This window comes from Eucalyptus grandis, chromosome 8 (genome assembly GCF_016545825.1).
Source record: "Eucalyptus grandis isolate ANBG69807.140 chromosome 8, ASM1654582v1, whole genome shotgun sequence".
In the NCBI taxonomy this organism is placed as follows: domain Eukaryota; kingdom Viridiplantae; phylum Streptophyta; class Magnoliopsida; order Myrtales; family Myrtaceae; genus Eucalyptus; species Eucalyptus grandis.
Genome location: NC_052619.1, coordinates 9,715,149 through 9,736,499, shown reverse-complemented (window position 1 = coordinate 9,736,499; position 21,351 = coordinate 9,715,149). Strand labels below are relative to the sequence as shown.

At 40.8% G+C, this 21,351-nt stretch overlaps 1 protein-coding gene and 1 pseudogene across 3 annotated transcripts; both read right to left on the bottom strand.

Annotated features, from left to right (window-relative positions):
• On the bottom strand, positions 1–7,991 carry LOC104456363 (potassium channel SKOR). Of its 3 annotated transcripts, none has more exons than XM_010071137.3 (14): positions 7,864–7,991; positions 7,470–7,733; positions 5,551–5,775; positions 5,313–5,376; positions 4,797–5,136; positions 4,195–4,490; positions 3,193–3,273; positions 2,934–3,032; positions 2,158–2,379; positions 1,844–2,032; positions 1,525–1,600; positions 1,109–1,403; positions 877–995; positions 1–555 (listed from the first exon to the last, which is right to left on the bottom strand). In XM_010071137.3, the coding sequence occupies exons 2-14, from the start codon at positions 7,709–7,711 to the stop codon at positions 305–307; spliced, it is 2,499 nt and encodes an 832-aa protein (XP_010069439.2). In that variant the 5' UTR covers positions 7,712–7,733; positions 7,864–7,991; the 3' UTR covers positions 1–304. The 3 variants fall into 3 exon arrangements, with proteins under 3 accessions (XP_010069439.2, XP_018717459.2, XP_010069440.2); XM_018861914.2 differs by having other exon boundaries at positions 7,958–7,974; XM_010071138.3 differs by having other exon boundaries at positions 1–552; positions 7,470–7,907.
• Positions 7,992–12,223: 4,232 nt separating this feature from the next.
• On the bottom strand, positions 12,224–20,190 carry LOC120287646 (annotated as a pseudogene).
• Between the last annotated feature and the right edge of the window lie 1,161 nt (positions 20,191–21,351).

Sequence of the window (21,351 nt, the reverse complement as noted above, 5' to 3'; positions counted from 1 at the left end):
TGACAAAAGGTTTTTTTACTAATACATGTTTAACTCAAAATCCAATTGCAAAGAGATTTTACCAAACACAAAATACATCTTCCTAAATAGCTTTGATATTTAACATTTACATTATATCGAAAGCTCATTTGTAAAGCTGAATCAAAATGCACCCGTAATAAGTAAGAAAGCTAGCATAGATACTCAGCAAGCAATGGTTCTTAATACAATGACAAAAAGGAGGAATGATGAAGTTTCCACTGCGAGCAAGCTAGTCCACAGCAGGAAACGCGCCGACCATCATCCGCCTTGGTGCTGCTGCCGTTCATCGCGCGCCGCTGCTCGTCAGGTACAGATTCTGGCCATCACTGATCATGTCAACGTCGGTTACCTTGCCGCCATTTTCAGCTAAGATGCACGAGTCCGCTTCGACGCCGAGCCGCTGTTTCGCTTCCTCGATCAGCTCCTGCAGGGTCTGCGGAACCCATAGTATGATCCCTTGCCTTCCTCTCTCGTCCCTCGCGTCCCAGGGGTGGGAAGGAAACACGGTGCATTTCCTCTTCTGCAACCTATCTGCTGCGCACAACGAAAGATTGTTTGTAGTTTACAAAGATGGTCTTGAACTAAATGGCCTTCTTCATACTTTGAGCCGCCCCAGGTACAGGAAAAAGACGCGATGAAGATGTAATAAGCAACTAGAATGCCATCTCCTAAGAAAGAAAAGGACTATGTAGATGATATTGCCATCCTGTGGCCATCAAAGGTGGAAGATTGCGAAAACGGGTACTCGTCCGATCCTTTTTGGATTCGATCATAAATCCGCAGATGATACAATATTTTCGTACTGTACCCCGGCTGTATCCTGGTATTTTATGATTTATTAGGAGATGTAGTCACCTTGAAGATGGCTTGAGTCAGCAACTTCAGAGATTTGAAGAGTCTGCGCATCTTCGAGCAGCTTGATGAGATTCTTGTCTCCGCTTAAACGGCTTTCATCGAGTGGAGTACTTCCCCATCTACAAGAATGAAGATATTGATTACTTATGGCGAGATATGAATGCATCTGGGATGATAAAATCCTCTAACTAGCAGCTAATTGCTTTTGAATGAATTGCATTCGGGTTCGAACCTGTCCTTAGCTAAAACGCTTGCTCCTGCTTCGAGAAGCAAACTTGCAACCGAGTACGACCCTTCAGAAGCAGCTACATGAAGTGGGGTTCGGGAGTCGTAATTTTTCGCGTTGGGGTTGATTCCATTATCCAAAGTCCTCTTCAAGAGATCTGTGTCCCTTCTTGCGACGGCGGTACAGAGGAAACCGCCAGCATCATCTATCATCAGTGAAGCGCCTGCTTTGACAAGTAAAGGAACGATCTGATCGTGGCCGTGCTTGATAGCTTCCAGCAGTGGGGTATTTCCAGATTCATCTATTAGACAGCAAGCAACTGCAATGATTTACTAATCGCATGTGAAGGACACCGTCAATATGAAAAGCAGACGCAATGCATAATATAGATACAAGCCATTATGACGAACGAAATGGTTAACCTGGAATGTCAATGCATACACGCTGTTCGATTAGGAAAGAAACGATTTCTTGATGTCCCCTTGAAGCAGCAACATGCTGTTAGTAGAAAACAAGAAGACTTTCAGGCGGCGTGCTAAGAAAATTGTATGTTTCACGGAGCTGGCTCCATAATCTTTTTCTAGGAATGCCAAATGTTGTGTTCCCCCTCAGCACTTGCATAATCATGATTTAAAGGAAAGAGGCCCATGATGGAGCTTAATACTCGTAAGAATTGGATTTTTCAGCCACCCTCATACAGATTATAGATGCCAAGATGATCGAGCAATTGAGGAATCATACCAAAGGCGACTTCTTATTGTAATCCGTCAAGCCGGGATCCGCTCCAGCAGCTACCAGATGCTTCAAGCGATGTAGATCTCCATCATAGGCAGCACAGTTCAGCCTCGTCGCGAGCTCTGATTCATGCTTCATGATATAAAGTGTGGTATCTGATTCCAACAGCTTCTTGCTGACGCTCGGGTCGTTTCCCTGTCAATTTCATAAACGTCGCAATTGAGTAAATCTGTTTTTCCTTTTGTTAATTTTTTTCTTTTGCCAGATTAATCATAGGAACTTGGACTGGTGAAAGAGTCGAGCATCGGCACATGAATCACCTCAATAAGGTTCTTCAAGATAATGCGTCCATCAGAAAAATGTATCTCGAGGATCTCGGTCAAGGATTGTTTGCTGAGGCGTAAGATCTTGCATAGTTCACTAGCACGAACAGTATAAGGAAAAGTGGTATTACAGAGCAGTTGGATTGCTCCTAGCGTGCTATAACTTGGCGAGTCCATCTGGACAAGTTCCTCTTTATCGTCTTCTTTTCGAATTCCTTCCTGCCAACAAATCAATCGATCATAGCAAATTAATCCAAAGGAACATGATAACACAAAGGTTACCGTGCTAAACTTTAACTTGATGTCCATACAAATCACAAAATCAAAATTGCAAATGTATCGTGACGCTAAAAGTTCCTTCTTTCCGCTGTTTGATCGCATACACAGACATTTGAACAGTGTCCCAGTTTCAAACAGTGAGGGATCTAGACTTGACCTCAGTGATGCCCCAGACATGCATTCTGGTGGTATCAATACTTCGACTTGGCTCAGTTGCCATACATACAGACAAATAATAAGCCTAAATGCAAGAAATTATTCGCAGTGCAAGTCAATTGAGGCTTGCCTCACTTGAAATGGTGTCATCCTAAGCTCATTTCCATTCAAGAAAGTATATCTTCCGAAGACTAAGTCAATTTTACTAAAGTGTAAGATTCAGGAACTGTCGCCATATTTAGAATGCTGAGTTAGTTAAAGGGAAATACAAACAGTTCTTTATGGAGATGGACAGGAATGAAGCAGATAGTGCAGATTCACTGGTAGGGAAGTCATACCAGAGAACCATGACAGAGGATGAATAGCTGGTCAACTGCAGTTTCCTGTTCTATGATCACTTCTCTCGGGAGGAAAAGTTCCTCATGCACTCTCACTGCCTGATGAACAAGAGTGAAGAAGAGGCTTAAATGACCAAGTTTTCTTCCTGTTAGATTATTATTTCTACTGTTTATTCAGTAGATGGTAAGCAAAAAAGAGCAGACAGAACCGTCTTTTAGCTTATTAACGTAATTGAGTACGTTTAACAAATCGGCTTACTATCTGCTTGATGAATCCTGGAGAACAGCCCTTGAAAAGAGAGACTTTAGTAATGTCTGGCTCATACAACTTTTGCTGGATCTGCAGCATAGAAAGGATTAGTCATTAAACATATATTTTACTGACTTACAGCACAAACAAAGAAAATTATGCAACTGATACGTGACAACATATCAAATGCTATACAGTTAATAACTACAAATGGCATCAAACACAACGATTTGGTCTCTCATGAGTTATAGCCGTGTAAACAGACAATGAGACTGCAGTACAGGATGCACTGGCTGATTCTTTTCATGAAAGGTTTCGATAAAGCAGAATAGAGACCGGATAAAACATGCTTCGTAGACAAATTATTTCTGCTGCATACTAATTGGAAGTCTGAACAATGGACTTATTTCCATCTCTAGGCTTACAAATCACACATACTAATTGACATGAGATTGAGATGCTCGCCAGAAAATGCAGCTGGACATTTGCCCTGTCGGTCTGTTTGTTCAACCTTAAAGTAAAGGTTGACCCTGACTCTCTTCATCTCAAGAGAAGGAACAACAACGACTCCTAAAGCATCTCAATATATTTTTTTTAAGTGCTGAACGATACGTATATCAAATACCAATCTAGTTGAGGCAAGAAATGGGCATGCTGTTTACCAATGATGAGAAATCCACTTTAGAACCTTATCCTAAGTATGACTGGGTGAGGGCACATAGCTATCTTCTATCCTGAAAAATAGCGAGGCAAAAAGATTGGTTATACTTATACAGTCTTCATTTTGCTTGTCCCCAACTTCACACTTAAGGTTACGTTGCTTTTTGCTGCAACTTTATACTTGCTGCTATATTTTCAATTGTGAGGGTCAAACATATCTGAAATTGTATGTCGAGGAAACTGTGTATAACCGCATCGACCTGACTCATATCAAATTGCCAAAACATGAGATTGAGAGAAATGGTGTTCATCTTCCAGTGCAATATGGAATGCATCGAGACATGGTCATACCTTTGTGCGGATAGAGTTTGGAATATCCTGAAGAGCGGTGACCTCAGTGTCCTGGTGACTATACTGGATTCGCAAATGGTTTTTGACTTCATTGCTAATTTGCTTTCCAAGATTATTCCTATTCATGTATCTGATGAGTTCAGACATTTTATCCCTATACTTTTCCGTCTTCGATCCTTTCACTATCAATGCCGTCATGTTACCAAGCAAGTAAGCACCGAGGATCATGTCGAAAGACACATAAATCATTATGAATATCATCTCCCTGACATTTACCGCGTGGATGTCTCCATAGCCTGAAAAACAGAACCCGGATCAGTCCATAAAGAAGGTTCTCACCTCGATTCGAAGTAAGTAATTTATCTTCTTCCCTCTTTTGAAAAATGGCATTTCCATCTGAACTAGTTAGCTGAGAATCACTATTTAGCACTTGCGCACACCCAAATTATCGAGAAGTTACCTATTCTTGAAAATCACAGAACCGGTTCATCCAGAGATTAACACTGTCAAGGTGATAATGCACCTTGTATTTTCAAACCTCTAACTCTTGTCAAACAAGTAGTCATGTCATATTGCCAAAAAACAGTAGGAAAGATCTTTACCGACAGTCACCATCGTGACGATGGCAAAATAGAGAGACGTGATATAGCGCGTCCAAAGATCGATATTTCTGAAGTTCGAGTAGCTATAGTCACCCATCTTCAAGCTCCCGATCCACGTGTATCTTTCCTTGGAACGAGGCATAGTGGTAGCGAGATAGTAAAAGATGCATGCCGCCGTGTGCGTGCAGTAGAGCTCGACAACGATAAGTTTCACTATCCTAGTGAAGAGGTAATTGATTCGAATGTCCTTCTCCAGCTTCTCGAAGAACTCCGTCACTCTGAGCGCCCGGCTTAACCTAATCCACAGCATGTACCTGACCGGCTCCTTATGCCCGCAAGCCTGATCCAAGAAGAGGAAACTCAACAACAACAGCACAGCAGCAAAACCATTCACCATTCTCCCTAGCGAACAAAATCTATGCTCGTTGCACCATCAGATAGGCAGAAATAACCAAGAACAAGCGAATTCGAAGAACATGGCGACGGCGGCGAGGACAAGGGCAACAGAATCAATACCTTAAAAATAGCATCCCAGGGGAGACAACCCAGAAGATCGATGCTAAATCGAGACTTCAAGTACCTTAAAAAGCAACAAGCAGTAAGCACAACATGAAGTGCCAGACACGACAAGAGTCAAGAACACCCCACTACTACTCCATCTTCAAGAAACGCCGAAACCCGGCAAAATTCGAAGATCATGAAGCGAACAAAGACACAGCCAAGGGAAGGGAAGGCCGAGCCGAGCCGAGCCGACCTTAGGGCGATCTGGGAACGATCGTAGACCATTTTGTGGGAGCGGGAGTCCTTGTAGGCGACGGAGAAGTGGATCACGATGTCGATGAGGAAGGCGAACTGCCCGGCGATATCGAGGAGGAAGAGGTTCTCCGGCAACCCCCGGAAGAAGCCGAACTCGAGAGGGGTGAAGAAGGAGGAGTACACCGCCCACAGCAGGATGAAGTGCGTCCACAGCACGTACCACCTGCATCATTTCCCCACAACAACGACGTCACCGGCGTGTATGCATATGCATGGCGGCTCTGCTTTTGGCGCCAATTGAGTTCATGAATCGAAAATCATCTAACTGTTTCTATTCTCGTATTTTTCACCGTCGGAAATTATCTCCATGGTCCATATTATTCAGATAAAAATTTCCGCATTTCTCTTTTTTGCACTTTCTGAAGTTACCCGACATTTGCAAAATATATGATTCGAACGAGGTTGTCGAAATTATGATTTCTCGCGTGGGACCATCACGTACATTGTCGGGCGCTGGGCCCCAATGGAGAAACCTCGTCACGTGCATGTCCGTAGAAAGCTACTTTCTATGGCCCGCTCGTGAAAGGGAAAAGACAAAAAGGCGCGTCCAATTAAATAGATCTTCGGTTTTCAGTAAAATCGAGAAAAATAATTTACGAATTACGATACGGGTAAAGGTAATCGTAAGGTTGAACTCACGTGGAGCCCATACTTCTTTCCTATAAAAAGTTTCTAAAAACAGAAGATCATTTACGTGTCGGCAAAAAGGAAAAAAATATCTGTATGATCGGCTAGATATATTGCAAAAGATCACTCTTAGAAAACTATCTTTACCTAAAAATATCATGCTCATGATAAGATTATTCCAAAAAAAATTTCCTGTGTTTATACCATTGACAAACGGCTCTTCATTAAAACTTAGGAAAATTATAAAAAGAAATTTAAATCTATTGCATTGGTACCAATTTAATTCTAAATTTTTTGCATGACTGGCTTTCATGTGAACAAATTAAAAAAAATTGATTTTTTTTTTTATAATTTCTTCCTTCCTTTCTTTTTCATTTCCTTTAGAAAGGGAAAAAGGAAAGGAAAAAAAATACAAAAGAAGTTGTAAAAAAATCCAAAATGTTATTAAAATTTTATCTAAAAGTCTTCATGCCAGTGATTTATGGCCAAGATTGACTAGATCAACTGAACACAAATACAAAAGATTCAGGAATGAGATAATCTATTCGATTTCGTCTCTTCTCCTTTGTAGAGAGTCGAGTATAGTCCTACCATTTTGTGCAACCACAATAGCCTAAACACAATCCAAATAGCAATGTGTAGCTATGCACAAAAAAACCATTCTATACACACGTTTTATAGGCGACGTGATATAAGTAAATCACACACCACAAGAATATCATGCTCATGACAAGGTTATACCCAAATCTTTTTCCCGTGTTTGTACCATTGATTGTGACCACTCTTCATTAATAATTGGTTTTTTAATCTAAATTTATTACATTTGTACCAATTCGGTCATCAATCTTTTATAATTGTGTTAATTCACTTTATCCGGCCAATTTTGATCGAATTGTTAATGTGGATGCCGATTGTCTAATGTTGCACGACTGACCCCGACATGGAGGACAAATAAAAAAAATATTTTTTTATAATTATTTTTCTTTCATTTTCATTTCCTTTCAAGGGGGTAAAAAGAAAGAAAAATTTCAAAAATTAAAATATCATTAAAAAAATGATTGTGTCGGCGGCGATTTCCGACCAAGCACAATCGAGACGGCAGTATGTAGCTTTGCACCAAAAAACCATTCGATAGACTCGTCTTATAGGCGATACGATATGAGCAAATCACACACCACAAGAACATAATCGTGTCATGGAGCTCCTGCTTTTCTAGAGAACGAGAGTTACCAGTCATCGGGATGAATGATAGACCCCAGCAGTGGAGAGGAAGAACTATAATAGGACTCCAATCTCGTGACCGATCCCCGCCGAGAACCCTCGTTCCCCAACATCACCCCGAAGCACGACCTCCACGACCGCTTCGGGAAGCCCGGTCCCTGCGGCACGACCTCATCGTCGTCTTCCTCCTCCTCCTCCGATCCCCGTCTTCCTCCCCTCCTTATCCTGCCTCCGTCGTGCATCGTCGACATCGACCGGGAGCTGGAGCACCTTCTAGCTCAGGCACAGAAGAAGAAGAAGAAGAAGAAGAAGGGTGAGCAAAAACCCGTTGGAGATGGATGGAAAGGCAAAGACGATATCCTTCAGGTGAGTGCAGGATTTAATTAAGGGATGACGCTCGTACCGTTTGTAAAGTGACTCTTCACAAGCTAGCGATCGAGAGAGTTATAGAGAGAGAGAGAGAGAGAGAGAGACAGAGACAGAGAGAGACAGAATACCAATGGCGACAGCTTTTAGGATTCCTTTTCACTTTCGTTGCACAATGGCCATGAAAAGAGATTGGCCGTGCACATTGGAACCTAATCATCAGCACAGTGAGATCCTTGGAGATAGAGAGAATCCTAGAACTTAGTGCGCGCAGTTCGGTTCATTTGTGCGCGCATCGCCCCCGGTGCGCCCCCCGTCTCATCGACCGTGTAGTCATTTGTGTTATTCGGTGCTGGATACGTGAAGAAAACCGTCGAAATGAGGTCTCGTCATCATTCATCTCGGTAAAAGAATCGCCCAAAAGTGGCTCCAAATCTTATCCTTCATGTGGCCTATTTATGCCCCCGGTCCCATGAGACGATTCTCTCCTTTCACGCGCAGACAACCGTTTGGGGAGAGCACGACGGATCACGAGGCCGGGCCGACCACACATATAATGCTTTTTAGGCATTTCGAGGCCGAATCAGATTCGAGCAGGTGGCTTCGGTCGTGAGCCGGCGCCGTCGAGGCATATCTTGTTTGGAAAGGTTAACCGGAATGAGTCTGGCCCGAAACCTTAGCGGGCTAGGCTCGATGTCCATATGTGCGCACAACATTGTCGGCCCACGAGACGGGATGCGCTGATCTTAGAGCTTCGAGAATTGACGTGATAGATACTAAGATGACACCGGCCTTTCTTTCCGATGTGGACACTCTCTCCTGCTGTTGTCCTCTTTCCTTTACGTTGGTCATTGATAGCTGTATTAAAATATTTTTTTAGAGATATTTAGGATATTTTCTCTGATTTTCTATATTTATTTTGATTATACATATCTGATTTGATTTTCTCTGATTTCCTCTGTTTAAGCCTATAAATAAGTTATCATTGTAATCCTTTATATATATGGAAAAATATTGAAATCTCTCGATTCTCTCTTCCACATTCTTAGTACGAACGCTTAGAATTAGGAATTTCCATCATTGTCAGGCTCTTGGCAGGGTTTTCGTTTTGTTGTCGAAGGAGAAGTTCCATAAGCGGGTCGGGCCCAGTGGGCCACCTGGTCTGTCCAAGCCCAATAAGAAGATCATGGGCCTTTTCAGGCCCATTTGGTCGTCTAGGGGAGGCCGGAGAGCCCACTAAGAAGCGGCCTTAGCGAATCTAATGGCCGTGGAGTAACGAGAGGGAGAAAGTTCTTTATAATAAACGTGGCAAGTCGGAACACATTTGACACTTCAATAATTGTCATATGGTTAATTCAATAGAAAATTAACAAACCCGCACGATGGTGGAGCCCACTTTACGAACTTCTCTTTTCTTTGTTTAGCTATCATTTGAATGCATCTTCCTAGGTCACCCATCAGAAATAAAAAACACGCGGACGACCCCGTTGACCAGAAATCAAGTTAGGGGGTTCATGTACATGATAAAGCAAGGCTTGCTTTATGTCGGCTCAAGCTCAGCATTTGCCTCGGGCCGGTCTAATAATCACCTGTAACGACTAATGCCCGATGTATACGTTGTGCCAGCTTCTAAAAAAGAAAATAAGAATTGATGCGGTACAATTAACCAATTACTTGTTTCACAAGACGAGGCATTTGAATCTTCTGGCTTGACCGATCCTCACAAATACACGCGTGCATCGATTGAGGATCCATTTATGAGGTAATGAGCGTAGCCTCCAAAGTTAATAGGAGTAGTGTTTGCACAAAAAATAATTTAATTTTTTTTATTATTATCGATATATGATAGACTTAGTTGATAAGAACATAATTTGATCATTTAAATAGAACACTAGCAATTTAAAAAATCAACAACTTGATGAATTGACAGCTTAAAAGGAATCAATAAAAAGTGGAGTCAATAATTTTGGATGCGACCGATAAAGAAGTAATCTCCAACAGAGTGGAAAAAAGCAACTGTTTAGATAGTGGAGTTGAAGAAATCGTCAAGGTAATGAAGTCAATGGAACCGTTGATAAAATCATTTGGTAAGTGTTTTTAATCTCCCTTTATAACCTCCATTGATAATTGTCGATTATAAGTTTCAAATAGTCACAATCCGAGCACAAACAATTAAACATGTTACTCTTTCAATTATCTTCACTTTTGTGCATAAACCACTGGGATTCGCTCTAGTGGCCACTCTTCCAACATGAAAGGAGAATGTGAGGGGTTCAAATCTCCACATTTTCAGGAGGATGGGATGGGGACGCATAGATTTTAGGAGTAGGTTTCGACTCTCACGCCTTGCAAGAGACAGGGCAAAAGTCTGAGAGTGAGTGTAGTGTAGGAATAAAGTATGACTAACAAAAAAAAAAAAACTTTTGTGCATAGTAGTTGCAGCTTCCAGAATCGCATCATCAATTAAATTATGACGTGTATCATTGCCATTTATCCTAATTACTTCATAGTTGATTAAATCTAGGCATCGCATCTTTACGTTCTTGGGTTTTATCATCAATTAAACTCTGACATAACTCATGTACATTTGGTTCTATTGAAATTATTGTACTTATAAGCTCTATCGTCAAGTAAATTTCAGGACGATTGATGTATGTACGGTTCCGTTCAAACAAATTTCACGAGTGTGATTCCGAACGGAAGTTGCATTGTCAACTTTAAATCCACAATCACGGATCATTCGCAGAATATAAACACAAAGTATAACAAGTTACGGATTTTTGATTCAAAATTGATTTAATTCTAATTTGTGCTTAGTTGATTAAATTTATCACATAAATTAATCAACTTCTGCCACATAAGAGCAAGAGATTCTCTTAACAAAAAAAAAAATGAATTGGCCATTAAAACACAAAAATATCTTTGAACTATAAATCAATTAAACGCACAAAAAAACGCTTAAGGTTGGTTCTGATAACACTATTGGGGTTTCATGAATCACGTATATGTAAAATTAACAAAAACACAGTGGAAACAAAGATAATATATTTCTATACATGATTCTCTGAAAGCGTTATTCGTGTGTTTTAAATAAAATCTGAATAGAAAAGGGAGTTAAACGAGTTACCTCTTGAAATACGCTTTAAACGAATTGGTCGGATGTTCTTTAGTTCGAGCCCCACAAATATTGGACCTCTAGTTCAGGCACACCAATAATAGACATCGAACGGAAGAGAGAACTTTCGGATAATCACTACTATGATCGTGCTAGCAATCTCATGGAGACAATCCTCCGTATGCTTGATGTTTTTAGCCACGGCCCGGATGAAAGAAAATCCATTTTCTTTCTTGTGTCTCGAAGACACAAAAAACACACGTTTTTACTCTATTTTCAGCAACCAACCTTATCTATCTCTCAAAGCGATATATATAAAAAGCCACCTTGAATAACCAATCGTTGGTGATCGGTTCTACACGATCGTGCATGTGCACGATGCTTCGTGCATGTGCACAAAGCTTTAATTTTTTTTTAAAGTATTATTATTAAAAAGGAAATGCACATATCATGTGCGTTGCAAATGTGCACCTTAATTAATTAATTAAATGAACAACAATTAATCAAACATATTTTTATTTATATATATAAATAAAAATAAAAAGGACATAATCTTTATGTGTGCATTTGAAATACATTAACATATATTCACTTTGGCCATGTGTGTGCATCATATGCAAGTAGGCTCGTGACTATAATACAAATTAAATTAAATTTATTGCAGTAATTGCAAACACATTTGTAACATTATTTCTCTCTTGTTCCATGTTATTCTAATTGTTTATAACGTGTGACATCCCTAGGTTCATCACTAAACTAGTAATAAGACTTGTACTAACACATTAGTGCTCCCGAAAGAATTAATTGTCCCGATTAATCTTTGGGTCCTATAAGTCATGATTGACATTTAGCAATATGTCATGACTACCCATATAGTGTGAATGTTTTAAGAACATAATGAACTTGTCAACTTTGACTACAATGTAATTCAATCATTCTGTCTTACTATGTCTCGATCGAACAAAAGCCATGGAATATTTGTCAAGTCACAAATTCGATCATATGCACAAATCTAATTGACATGCATTTTATTCGAGATATAAACAATTTATTCTCGGTTACAATCTCGGCCGAGGATTTCAATGCATTGTCATAATTAAATTGCATAGGACATCATTATTATACATTGCATGTAATAATGAGACAGATTCCATATTACGTACACATGCAATTTCGTATATAAACAAAATATGACCATCACCATCGTCTGCAGTGGCGCAGCTGGCTTGGGGCTCTCTCCCCCTCACGAAGGAGAGGAGTTCGAATCCTAGAGGCGTCGTTAGGGATTCTTACCTGGAGTACTGTGGTGGTGGGTCCTGCAGTCACTCCCTCAGGGTTTGCTCGCCGGCTGTCGGCTTACGGGGTTCCCTGAGTCACCAAAAAAAAAAAAAAATATGACCATCGGGTATAAACACGGATCAACGACCCGGCATTATGTGCACCTGTGAACCATAGTTGTTCGACACACAAGTTAACAATGTTTCTCAGGTCTAAAGATTATTTACACAAGATTAAAGTATGAACAATTAGACATTAACCATGCTAAAAGCTTCCATGTCACTAATCGTTCCATATGCGTCACATTTAGTGAACCTGTCTAATACAAACACTCATTGTTCTTAACTTAGGCATCATAATACCCAATGACTTGTGACACATCATTCCCTTAAGTATCAAATACTTAAGAGTAAAATTATGAACACACTGGTCTCAACAAGATTACTAATATCTACTCAATAATCCATCGACCGAGAACGATTTAAAGATTCAGTCTAATTATGAATCCGTCACATATATTCTTAACGTCTCAATAATAGGTTTAGTTGCACCTGATCTTATGGAATCATTTATAAATATAAAATATTATATAGTAGCTTTACTATTAATTAAATAATAATGATAGTACATACATCCAATAGTAACTATTATATAGACACGGTGCATTTCCTCTTTTGCAACATAGCTGCTGCGCACAACAAAAGATTGTTTGTAGTTTACAAAGATGGGCTTGAATCTAAATGGCCTTCTTCATACATTGAGCCGCTCCAGGTACAGGAAAAAGACGCGATGAAGATGTAATAAGCAACTAGAATGCCATCTCCTAAGAAAGAAAAGGACTATGTAGATGATATTGCCATCCTGTGACCATCAAAGGTGGAAGATCGCGAAAGAAACGGGTACTCGTCCAATCCTTTTTGGATTCGATCATAAATCCGCAGATGATACAATATTTTCGTACCGTACCCCGGCTGTATCCTGGCATATTATGATTTATTAGGAGATGTAGTCACCTTGAAGATGGCTTGAGTCAGCAACTTCAGAGATTTGAAGAGTCTGCGCATCTTCGAGCAGCTTGATGAGATTCTTGTCTCCGCTTAATCGGCTTACATCGAGTGGAGTACTTCCCCATCTACAAGAATGAAGAAATTGATTACTTATGGCGAGATATGAATGCATCTGGATGATAAAATCCTCTAACTAGCAGCTAATTGCTTTTGAATGAATTGCATTCGGGTCCAAACCTGTCCTTAGCTAAAACGCTTGCTCCTGCTTTGAGAAGCAAATTTGCAACCGAGTACAACCCTTCAGAAGCAGCTACATGAAGCGGGGTTCGGGACTCATAATTTTTCGCGTTCGGGTTGATTCCATTATCCAAAGTCCTCTTCAAGAGATCTGTGTCCTTTCTTGTGACGGCAGAACAGAGGAAACCACCAGCATCATCTAACATCAGTGAAGCGCCTGCTTTGACAAGTAAAGGAACGATCTGATCGTGGCCGTGCTTGATAGCTTCCAGCAGTGGAGTATTTCCAGATTCATCTGATTAGACAGCAAGCAACCGCAATGATTTACTCATCACGCGTGAAGGACACCGTCAATATGAAAAGCAGACGCAATGCATAATATAGATACAAGCTATTATGACGAACGAAATGGTTAACCTGGACTGTCGATGCATACACGCTGTTCGATTAGGAAAGAAACAATTTCCTGATGTCCCCTTGAAGCAGCAACATGCTGTTAGTAGAAAACAAGAAGAATTCAGGCGGCGTACTAAGAGAATTGTATGTTTCATGGAGCTGGTTTCTTTAGTTCTCTCCATAATCTTTTTCTAGGAATGCCAAATGTTGCGTTCCCCCTCAGCACTTGCAAATCATGATTTAAAGGAAAGAGGCCCATGATGGAGCTTAATACTTGTAAGAATTGGATTTTTCAGCCACCCTCATTCAGATTATAGATGCCAAGATGATCAAGCAATCGAGGAATCATACCAAAGGCGACTTCTTATTGTAATCCGTCAAGCTGGGATCCGCTCCAGCAGCTACCAGGAGCTTCAAGCGGTGTAGATCTCCATCATAGGCAGCACAGTTCAGCCTCGTCGCGAGCTCTGACTCATGCTTCATGATATAAAGTGTGACATCCGATTCCAACAGCTGCTTCTCACTGACGCTTGGGTCGTTTCCCTGTCAATTTCATAAACGTCACGATTGAGTAAATCTGTTTTTTTTTTGTTAATTTTTTTCTTTTGCCAGATTAATCATAGGAACTTGGACTGGTGAAAGAGTTGAGCATCGGCACATGAATCACCTCACGAAGGTTCTTCAAGATAATGCGTCCATCAGAAAAATGTATCTCGAGGATCTCAGTAAAGGATTGTTTGCTGAGGCGTAAGATCTTGCATAGTTCACTAGCACGAACAGTATAAGGAAAAGTGGTATTACAGAGCAGTTGGATTGCTCCTAGCGTGCTATAACTTGGTGAGTCCATCTGGACAAGTTCCTCTTTATCGTCTTCTTTTCGAATTCCTTCCTGCCAACAAATCAATCGATCATAGCAAATTAATCCAATTTGAACATGATAACACAAAGGTTACCGTGCTAAACTTTAACTTGATGTCCATACAAATCACAAAATCAAAATAGCAAATGTATCGTGACACTAAAAGTTCCTTCTTTCCGCTGTTTGATCGCATACACAGACATTTGAACAGTGTCCCAGTTTCAAACAGTGAGGGATCTAGACTTGACCTCAGTGATGCCCCGGACATGCATTCTGGTGGTATCAATACTTCAACTTGGCTCAGTTGCCATACATACAGACAATTAATAAGCCTAAATGCAAGAAATTATTCACAGTGCAAGTCAATTGAGGCTTGCCTCACTTGAAATGGTGTCATCCTAAGCTCATTTCCATTCAAGAAAGTATATCTTCGCAAGACTAAGTCAATTTTACTAAAGTGTAAGATTCAGGAACTGTCGCCATATTTAGATAGCTGAGTTAGTTAAAGGGAAATACAAACAGTTCTTTATGGAGATGGACAGGAATGAAGTAGATAGTGCAGATTCACTGGTAGGGAAGTCATACCAGAGAACCATGACAGAGGATGAATAGCTGGTCAACCACAGTTTCCTGTTCTATGATCACTTCTCTCGGGAGGAAAAGTTCCTCATGCACTCTCACTGCCTGATAAACAAGAGTGAAGAAGAGGATTAAATGACCAAGTTTTCTTCCTGTTATATTATTATTTCTACTGTATATTAAGTAGATGGTAAGCAAAAAAGAGCAGACAGAACCGTCTTTTAGCTTATTAACGTAATTGAGTACGTTTAACAAATTGGCTTACTATCTGCTTGATGAATCCTGGAGAACAGCCCCTGAAAAGAGAGACTTTAGTAATGTCTGGCTCATACAACTTTTGCTGGATCTGCAGCATAGAAAGGATTAGTCATTAAACATATATTTTACCAACTAACAGCAGAAACAAAGAAAATTATGCAACTGATACATGACAACATATCAAATGCTATACAGTTAATAACCACAAATGACATCAAACACAACGATTTGGTCTCTCATGAGTTGTAGTCGTGTAAACAGACAATGAGACTGCAGTACAGGATGCACTGGCTGATTCTTTTCATGAAAGGTCTCGATAAAGAAGAATAGAGACCGTATGAAACATGCTTCATAGACAAATCATTTCTGCTGCATACTAATTGGAAGTCTGACCAATGGACTTATTTCTATCTCTAGGCTTACAAATCACGCATACTAATTTACATGAGATTGAGATGCTAGCCAGAAAATGCAGCTGGACATTTGCCCTGTCGGTCTGTTTGTTCAACCTTAAAGTAAAGGTTGACCCTGACTCTCTTCATCTCAAGAGAAGGAACAACGACGACTCCAAAAGCATCTCAATATATTTTTTTAAGTGCTGAACGATACATATATCAAATACCAATCTATTAAGGCAAGAAATAGGCATGCTGTCTACCAATGACGAGAAATCCACTTTAGAACCTTATCCTAAGTATGACTGGGTGAGGGCACATAGCTATCTTCTATCCTGAAAAATAGCAAGGAGGCAAAAAGATTGGTTATACAGTCTTCATTTTGCTTGTCCCCAACTTCACACTTAAGGTTACGTTGCTTTTTGCTGCAACTTTATACTTGCTGCTATATTTTCAATTGTGAGGGTCAAACATATCTGAAATTGTATGTCGAGGAAACTGTGTATAACCGCATCGACCTGACTCATATCAAATTGCCAAAACATGAGATTGAGCGAAATGGTGTTCATCTTCCACTGCAATATGGAATGCATCGAGACATGGTCATACCTTTGTGCGGATAGAGTTTGGAATATCCTGAAGAGCGGTGACCTCAGTGTCCGGGCGACTATACTGGAGTCGCAAATGGTTTTTGACTTCTTTGCTAATTTGCTTTCCAAGACTATTCCAATGAGTTCGGACTTTTATCCCTATTCCTATTTATGTATCTGATGAGTTCGGACATTTTATCCCTATTTGGTAAATTTGGATAATTTTTTTATTTCTTTTATTTTTCTATTTTTTTCTTATTTTTCCTTTTTTTCTTCTTTTGGCGATCCTTTCATCGGGCGATCAATGCGGCCATGAAAGAAGAACAAGAAAATAAAAAGAAAAAAAAAAAAAAGTGTTTGATTTGTGTTAGTCATGTTACCAAGCAAGAAAAACTGTTTAAAAACAAAAAAGAAACGAAACAAACGGGGCCTAAGAACCAAGGATCATGTCGAAAGACACATAAATCATTATGAATATCATCTCCCTGACATTTACCGCGTGGATGTCTCCATAGCCTGAAAAACAGAACCCGGATCAGTCCATAAAAGAAGGTTCTCACCTCGATTCGAAGTAAGTAATTTATCCTCTTCCCTCTTTTGAAAAATGGCATTTCCATCTGAACTAGTTAGCTGAGAATCACTATTTAGCACTTGCGCGCACCCAAATTATCGAGAAGTTACCTATTCTTGAAAATCACAAAACCGGTTCATCCAGAGATTAACACTGTGAAGGTGATAATGCACCTTGTATTTTCAAACCCCTAACTCTTGTCAAACAAGTAGTCATGTCATATTGCCGAAAAACAGCAGGAAAGATCTTTACCGACACTCATGGCAAAATAGAGAGACGTGATATAGCGCGTCCAAAGATCGATATCTCTGAAGTTCGAGTAGCTAAAGTCACCCATCTTCAAGCTCCCGATCCACGTGTATCTTTCCTTGGAACGAGGCATAGAGGTAGCGAGATAGTAAAAGATGCAAGCGGCCGTGTGCGTGCAGTAGAGCTTGACGACGATAAGTTTCACTATCCTAGTGAAGAGGTAACTGATTCGAAAGTCCATCTCCAGCTTCTCGAAGAACTCCGCCACTCTGACCGCCCGACTTAGCCTAATCCACAGCATGTACCTGACCGGCTCCTTCCTCCCGCAAGCCTAATCGAAGAAGAGGAAACTCAACAACAGCATGGCAGCGGAACCATTGACCATTCTCCCAGGGCGACGTAGAACATGGCGACGGCGGTAAGAACAAGGGCGACAGAATCAATACCTTATAAATAGTATCCCAGGGGAGACAACCCAGAACATCGACGCTGAATCGAGACTTCAAATACCTTAACAAACAACAAGCAGTAAGCAAAACATGAAGTGCCAGACACGACAAGAATCAAGAACACCACCCCCCACTGCTCTATGTTCAAGAAACGCCGAAACCTGGCAAGGTTGGAAGATCATAAAGCGAACGACACGGCCAAGGGAAGCCGAACCGACCTCAGGGCGATCTGGGAACGATCGTAGAACATTTTGTGGGAGCGGGAGTCCTTGTAGGCGACGGAGAAGCGGATCACGATGTCGATGAGGAAGGCTAACTGCCCGGCAATGTCGAGGAGAAAGAATTTCTCCGGCAACCCTCGGAAGAAGCCAAACTCGAGAGGGGTGAAGAAGGAGGAGTACACCGCCCACAGCAGGATGAAGTGCGTCCACAGCACGTACCGCCTGCATCATTTCCCCACAACGACGTCACCGGCGTGTATGCTTATGCATGGCGGCTCTGCTTTTGGCGCCAATTGAGTTCATGAATCGAAAATTATCTAATTGTTTCTATTTATTTTTGTTTTTCACCGTTGGAAATTATCTCCATGGTCCATATTATTCAGATAAAAATTTCCGCATTTCTCTTTTTTGGCGCTTTCTGTAGTTACTGCTATTCAAGTAATTTCCCGACATTTGCAAAATATATGATTCGAACGAAGTTGTCGAAATTATGATTTCTCCCGCGGGAAGTTCTCTCCATCACGTACATTGTCGGGCGCTGGGCCCCAATGGAGAAACCTCGTCACGTGCATGTCCATCGAAAGCTACTTTCTATGGCCCGCTCGTGAAAGGGAAAAGACAAAATGCGCGTCCGATTAAATAGATCTTCGATTTTCAGTAAAATCGAGAAAAATAATTTACGATCAATTTAATTTACGAATTACGATATGGGTAAAGGTAATCGCAAGGTTGAGCTCCCGTGGAGCCCATATTTCTTTCCTACAAAAAGTTTCTAAAAACAGAAGATCATTTACGTGTCGACAAAAAAGAAAAAAACATCTATACGATCGGCTAGATATATCACAAAAGATCACTCTTAGAAAACTATATTCACCTAAAAATATCATGTTCATGATAAGGTTATTCCAAAATCTTTTTTCCTATGTTTATACCATTGACCAGACCGCTCTTCATTAAAACTTGGGGAAATTATAAAAAGAAATTTGAATTTATTGCATCGATACCAATTCAATTTTAAATTTTTTGCACGACTAGCTTCGATGTGAACAAATTAAAAAAAAATGATAAGGAAAGGAAAAAAAAAACAAAAGAACTTGTAAAAAAAATCCAAAATATTATTAAAATTTTATCTAAAATCCTCATGTCGGTAATTTCGACCAAGATTAATAAGATCAACTAAATTTGCACAAATGCAAAAGATTCAAGAATGAGATAATCTATTCGATTTCGTCTCTTCTCCTTTGTAGGGAGTCAAGTACAATCCTACCATTTTGTGTAACCACAATAGCCCAAACACAATCTAGATAGCAATTTGTAGCTATGCACGAAAAAACCATTCTATACACTCGTTTTATAGGCGATGTGATATAATTGTGTTAATTCACTTTTATCTGGCTAATTTTGATTGAAAATCGTTAATGTGGATGCCGATTGTCTAACGATGCACACTGACCCTGATATGGACAAATTAAAAAAAATTGATTTTTCTATAATTATTTTCCTTTCATTTTCATTTCTTTTCAAAGGGAAAAAAAGAAAGAAAAATTTTCAAAAAATTAAAATATTATTAAAAAATGATTGCGTCGGCGGCGATTTCCGACCAAGCACAATTGAGATGGCAGTACGTAGCTTTGCACCAAAAAACCATTCGATAGACTCGTTTTATAGGCGATACGATATGAGTAAATCACACACCACAAGAACATAATCGTGTCATGGAGCTCCTGCTTTTCTGGAGAACGAGAGTTACCAGTCATCGGGATGAATGATACACCCTAGCTGTGGAGAGGCAGAACTATAATAGGACTCCAATCTCGTGACCGATCCCCGCCGAGAACCCTCGCTCCCCAACATCACCCCGGAGCACAACCTCCACGACCACTTCGGGGAGTCCGGTCTCGGCGACACGACCTCATCGTCATCTTCCTCCTCCTCCTCCGATCCCCGTCTTCCTCCCCTCCTTATCCTGCCTCCTTCGCGCATCATCGACGTCGACCGGGCGCTGGAGCACCTTCTAGCTCAGGCACAGAAGAAGAAGAAGGATGAGCAAAAACCCGTTGGAGGTAGATGGAAAGGCAAAGACGATATCCTTCATGTGAGTGCAGGATTTAATTAAGGGATGACGCTCGTACCACTTCACAAGCTAAAGATCGAGAGAGATATAGAGAGAGAGAGAAACAGACAGAGAATACCAATGGCGACAGCTTTTAAGATTCCTTTTCATTTTCGTTGCACAATGGCCATGAAAAGAGCTCGGCCGTGCACATTGGAACCTAATCATCGGCACAGTGAGATCCTTGGAGATAGAGAGAATCGTGGGACTTAGCGTGCGCATTTCGGTTCATTTGTGCGCGCATCGCCCCCGGTGCGCCCCCCCGTCTTATCGACCGTGTAGCCATGGATGTTATTCGGTGCTAAATACGTGAAAACCATCGAAATGAGGTCTCGTCATCATTCATCTCAGTAAAAGAGTCGCCCAAAAGTGGCTCCAAATCTTATCCTTCATGTGGCCTATTTATGCCCCCGGTCCCATGAGACGATTCTCTCTTTTCACGCGCAGACAACCGTTTGGCGACAGCACGACGGATCACGAGGCCGGGCCGACCCGAGCGGCGAGACCGAACAGATAATGCTTTTAGGCATTTCGAGGCCGAATCAGATTCGACCAGGTGGCTTTGGTCGTGAGCCGGCACCATCGAGGCATATTATCTTGTTTGGAAAGGTTAACCGGAATGAATCTAGCCCGAAACCTAAGCGGGCTAGGCTCGACGCCCATATGTGCGTACAACATTGTCGGCCCACGAGACGGATGCGCTAATCTTTGAGCTTCGAAACCGGCCTCTCTTTTCGATGTGGACACTCTTTTCCTTTTCGTTGGTTATTGATAGCTGTATTTTAATATTTTTTTAGAGATACTTAAGATATTTTCTCTGATTTTCTATATTTATTTTGATTATACATATCTGATTTGATTTTCTCTGATCTCCTCTGTTTAAGCCTATAAATAAGTTATCATTGTAATCCTTTATATATATAGAAATATATTGAAATCTCTCAATTTTCTCTTCTGCTTTCTTATTTCGAACGGTTAGAATTAGGAATTTCCATCATTGTCAGGCTCTTAGCAGGGTTTTAGTTTTGTTGTCGAAGGAGAAGTTCCATAAGCGGGTCAGGCCCAATGGGCCACCTGGTCTGTCCAAGCCCAATAAGAAGATCATGGGCCTTTTCAGGCCCATTTGGTCGTCTAGGGGAGGCTGGAAAGCCCACTAAGAAGCGGCCTTAGCGAATCTAATGGCGGTGGAGTAACGAGAGGGAGAAAGA

Bases quoted from the DNA above. Each gene is read 5' to 3' on its own strand.
- LOC104456363 (XM_010071137.3), bottom strand. From the start codon at position 7,711: ATGTCGACGATGCACGACGGAGGCAGGATAAGGAGGGGAGGAAGACGG. The intron at 5,776-7,469 runs GTAACTCTCGTT...GAAATGATGCAG, and splicing joins ATCATTCATCCCGATGACTG to GTGGTACGTGCTGTGGACGC. The intron at 3,033-3,192 runs GTAAGCCGATTT...CTTGTTCATCAG, and splicing joins CAGGATTCATCAAGCAGATA to GCAGTGAGAGTGCATGAGGA.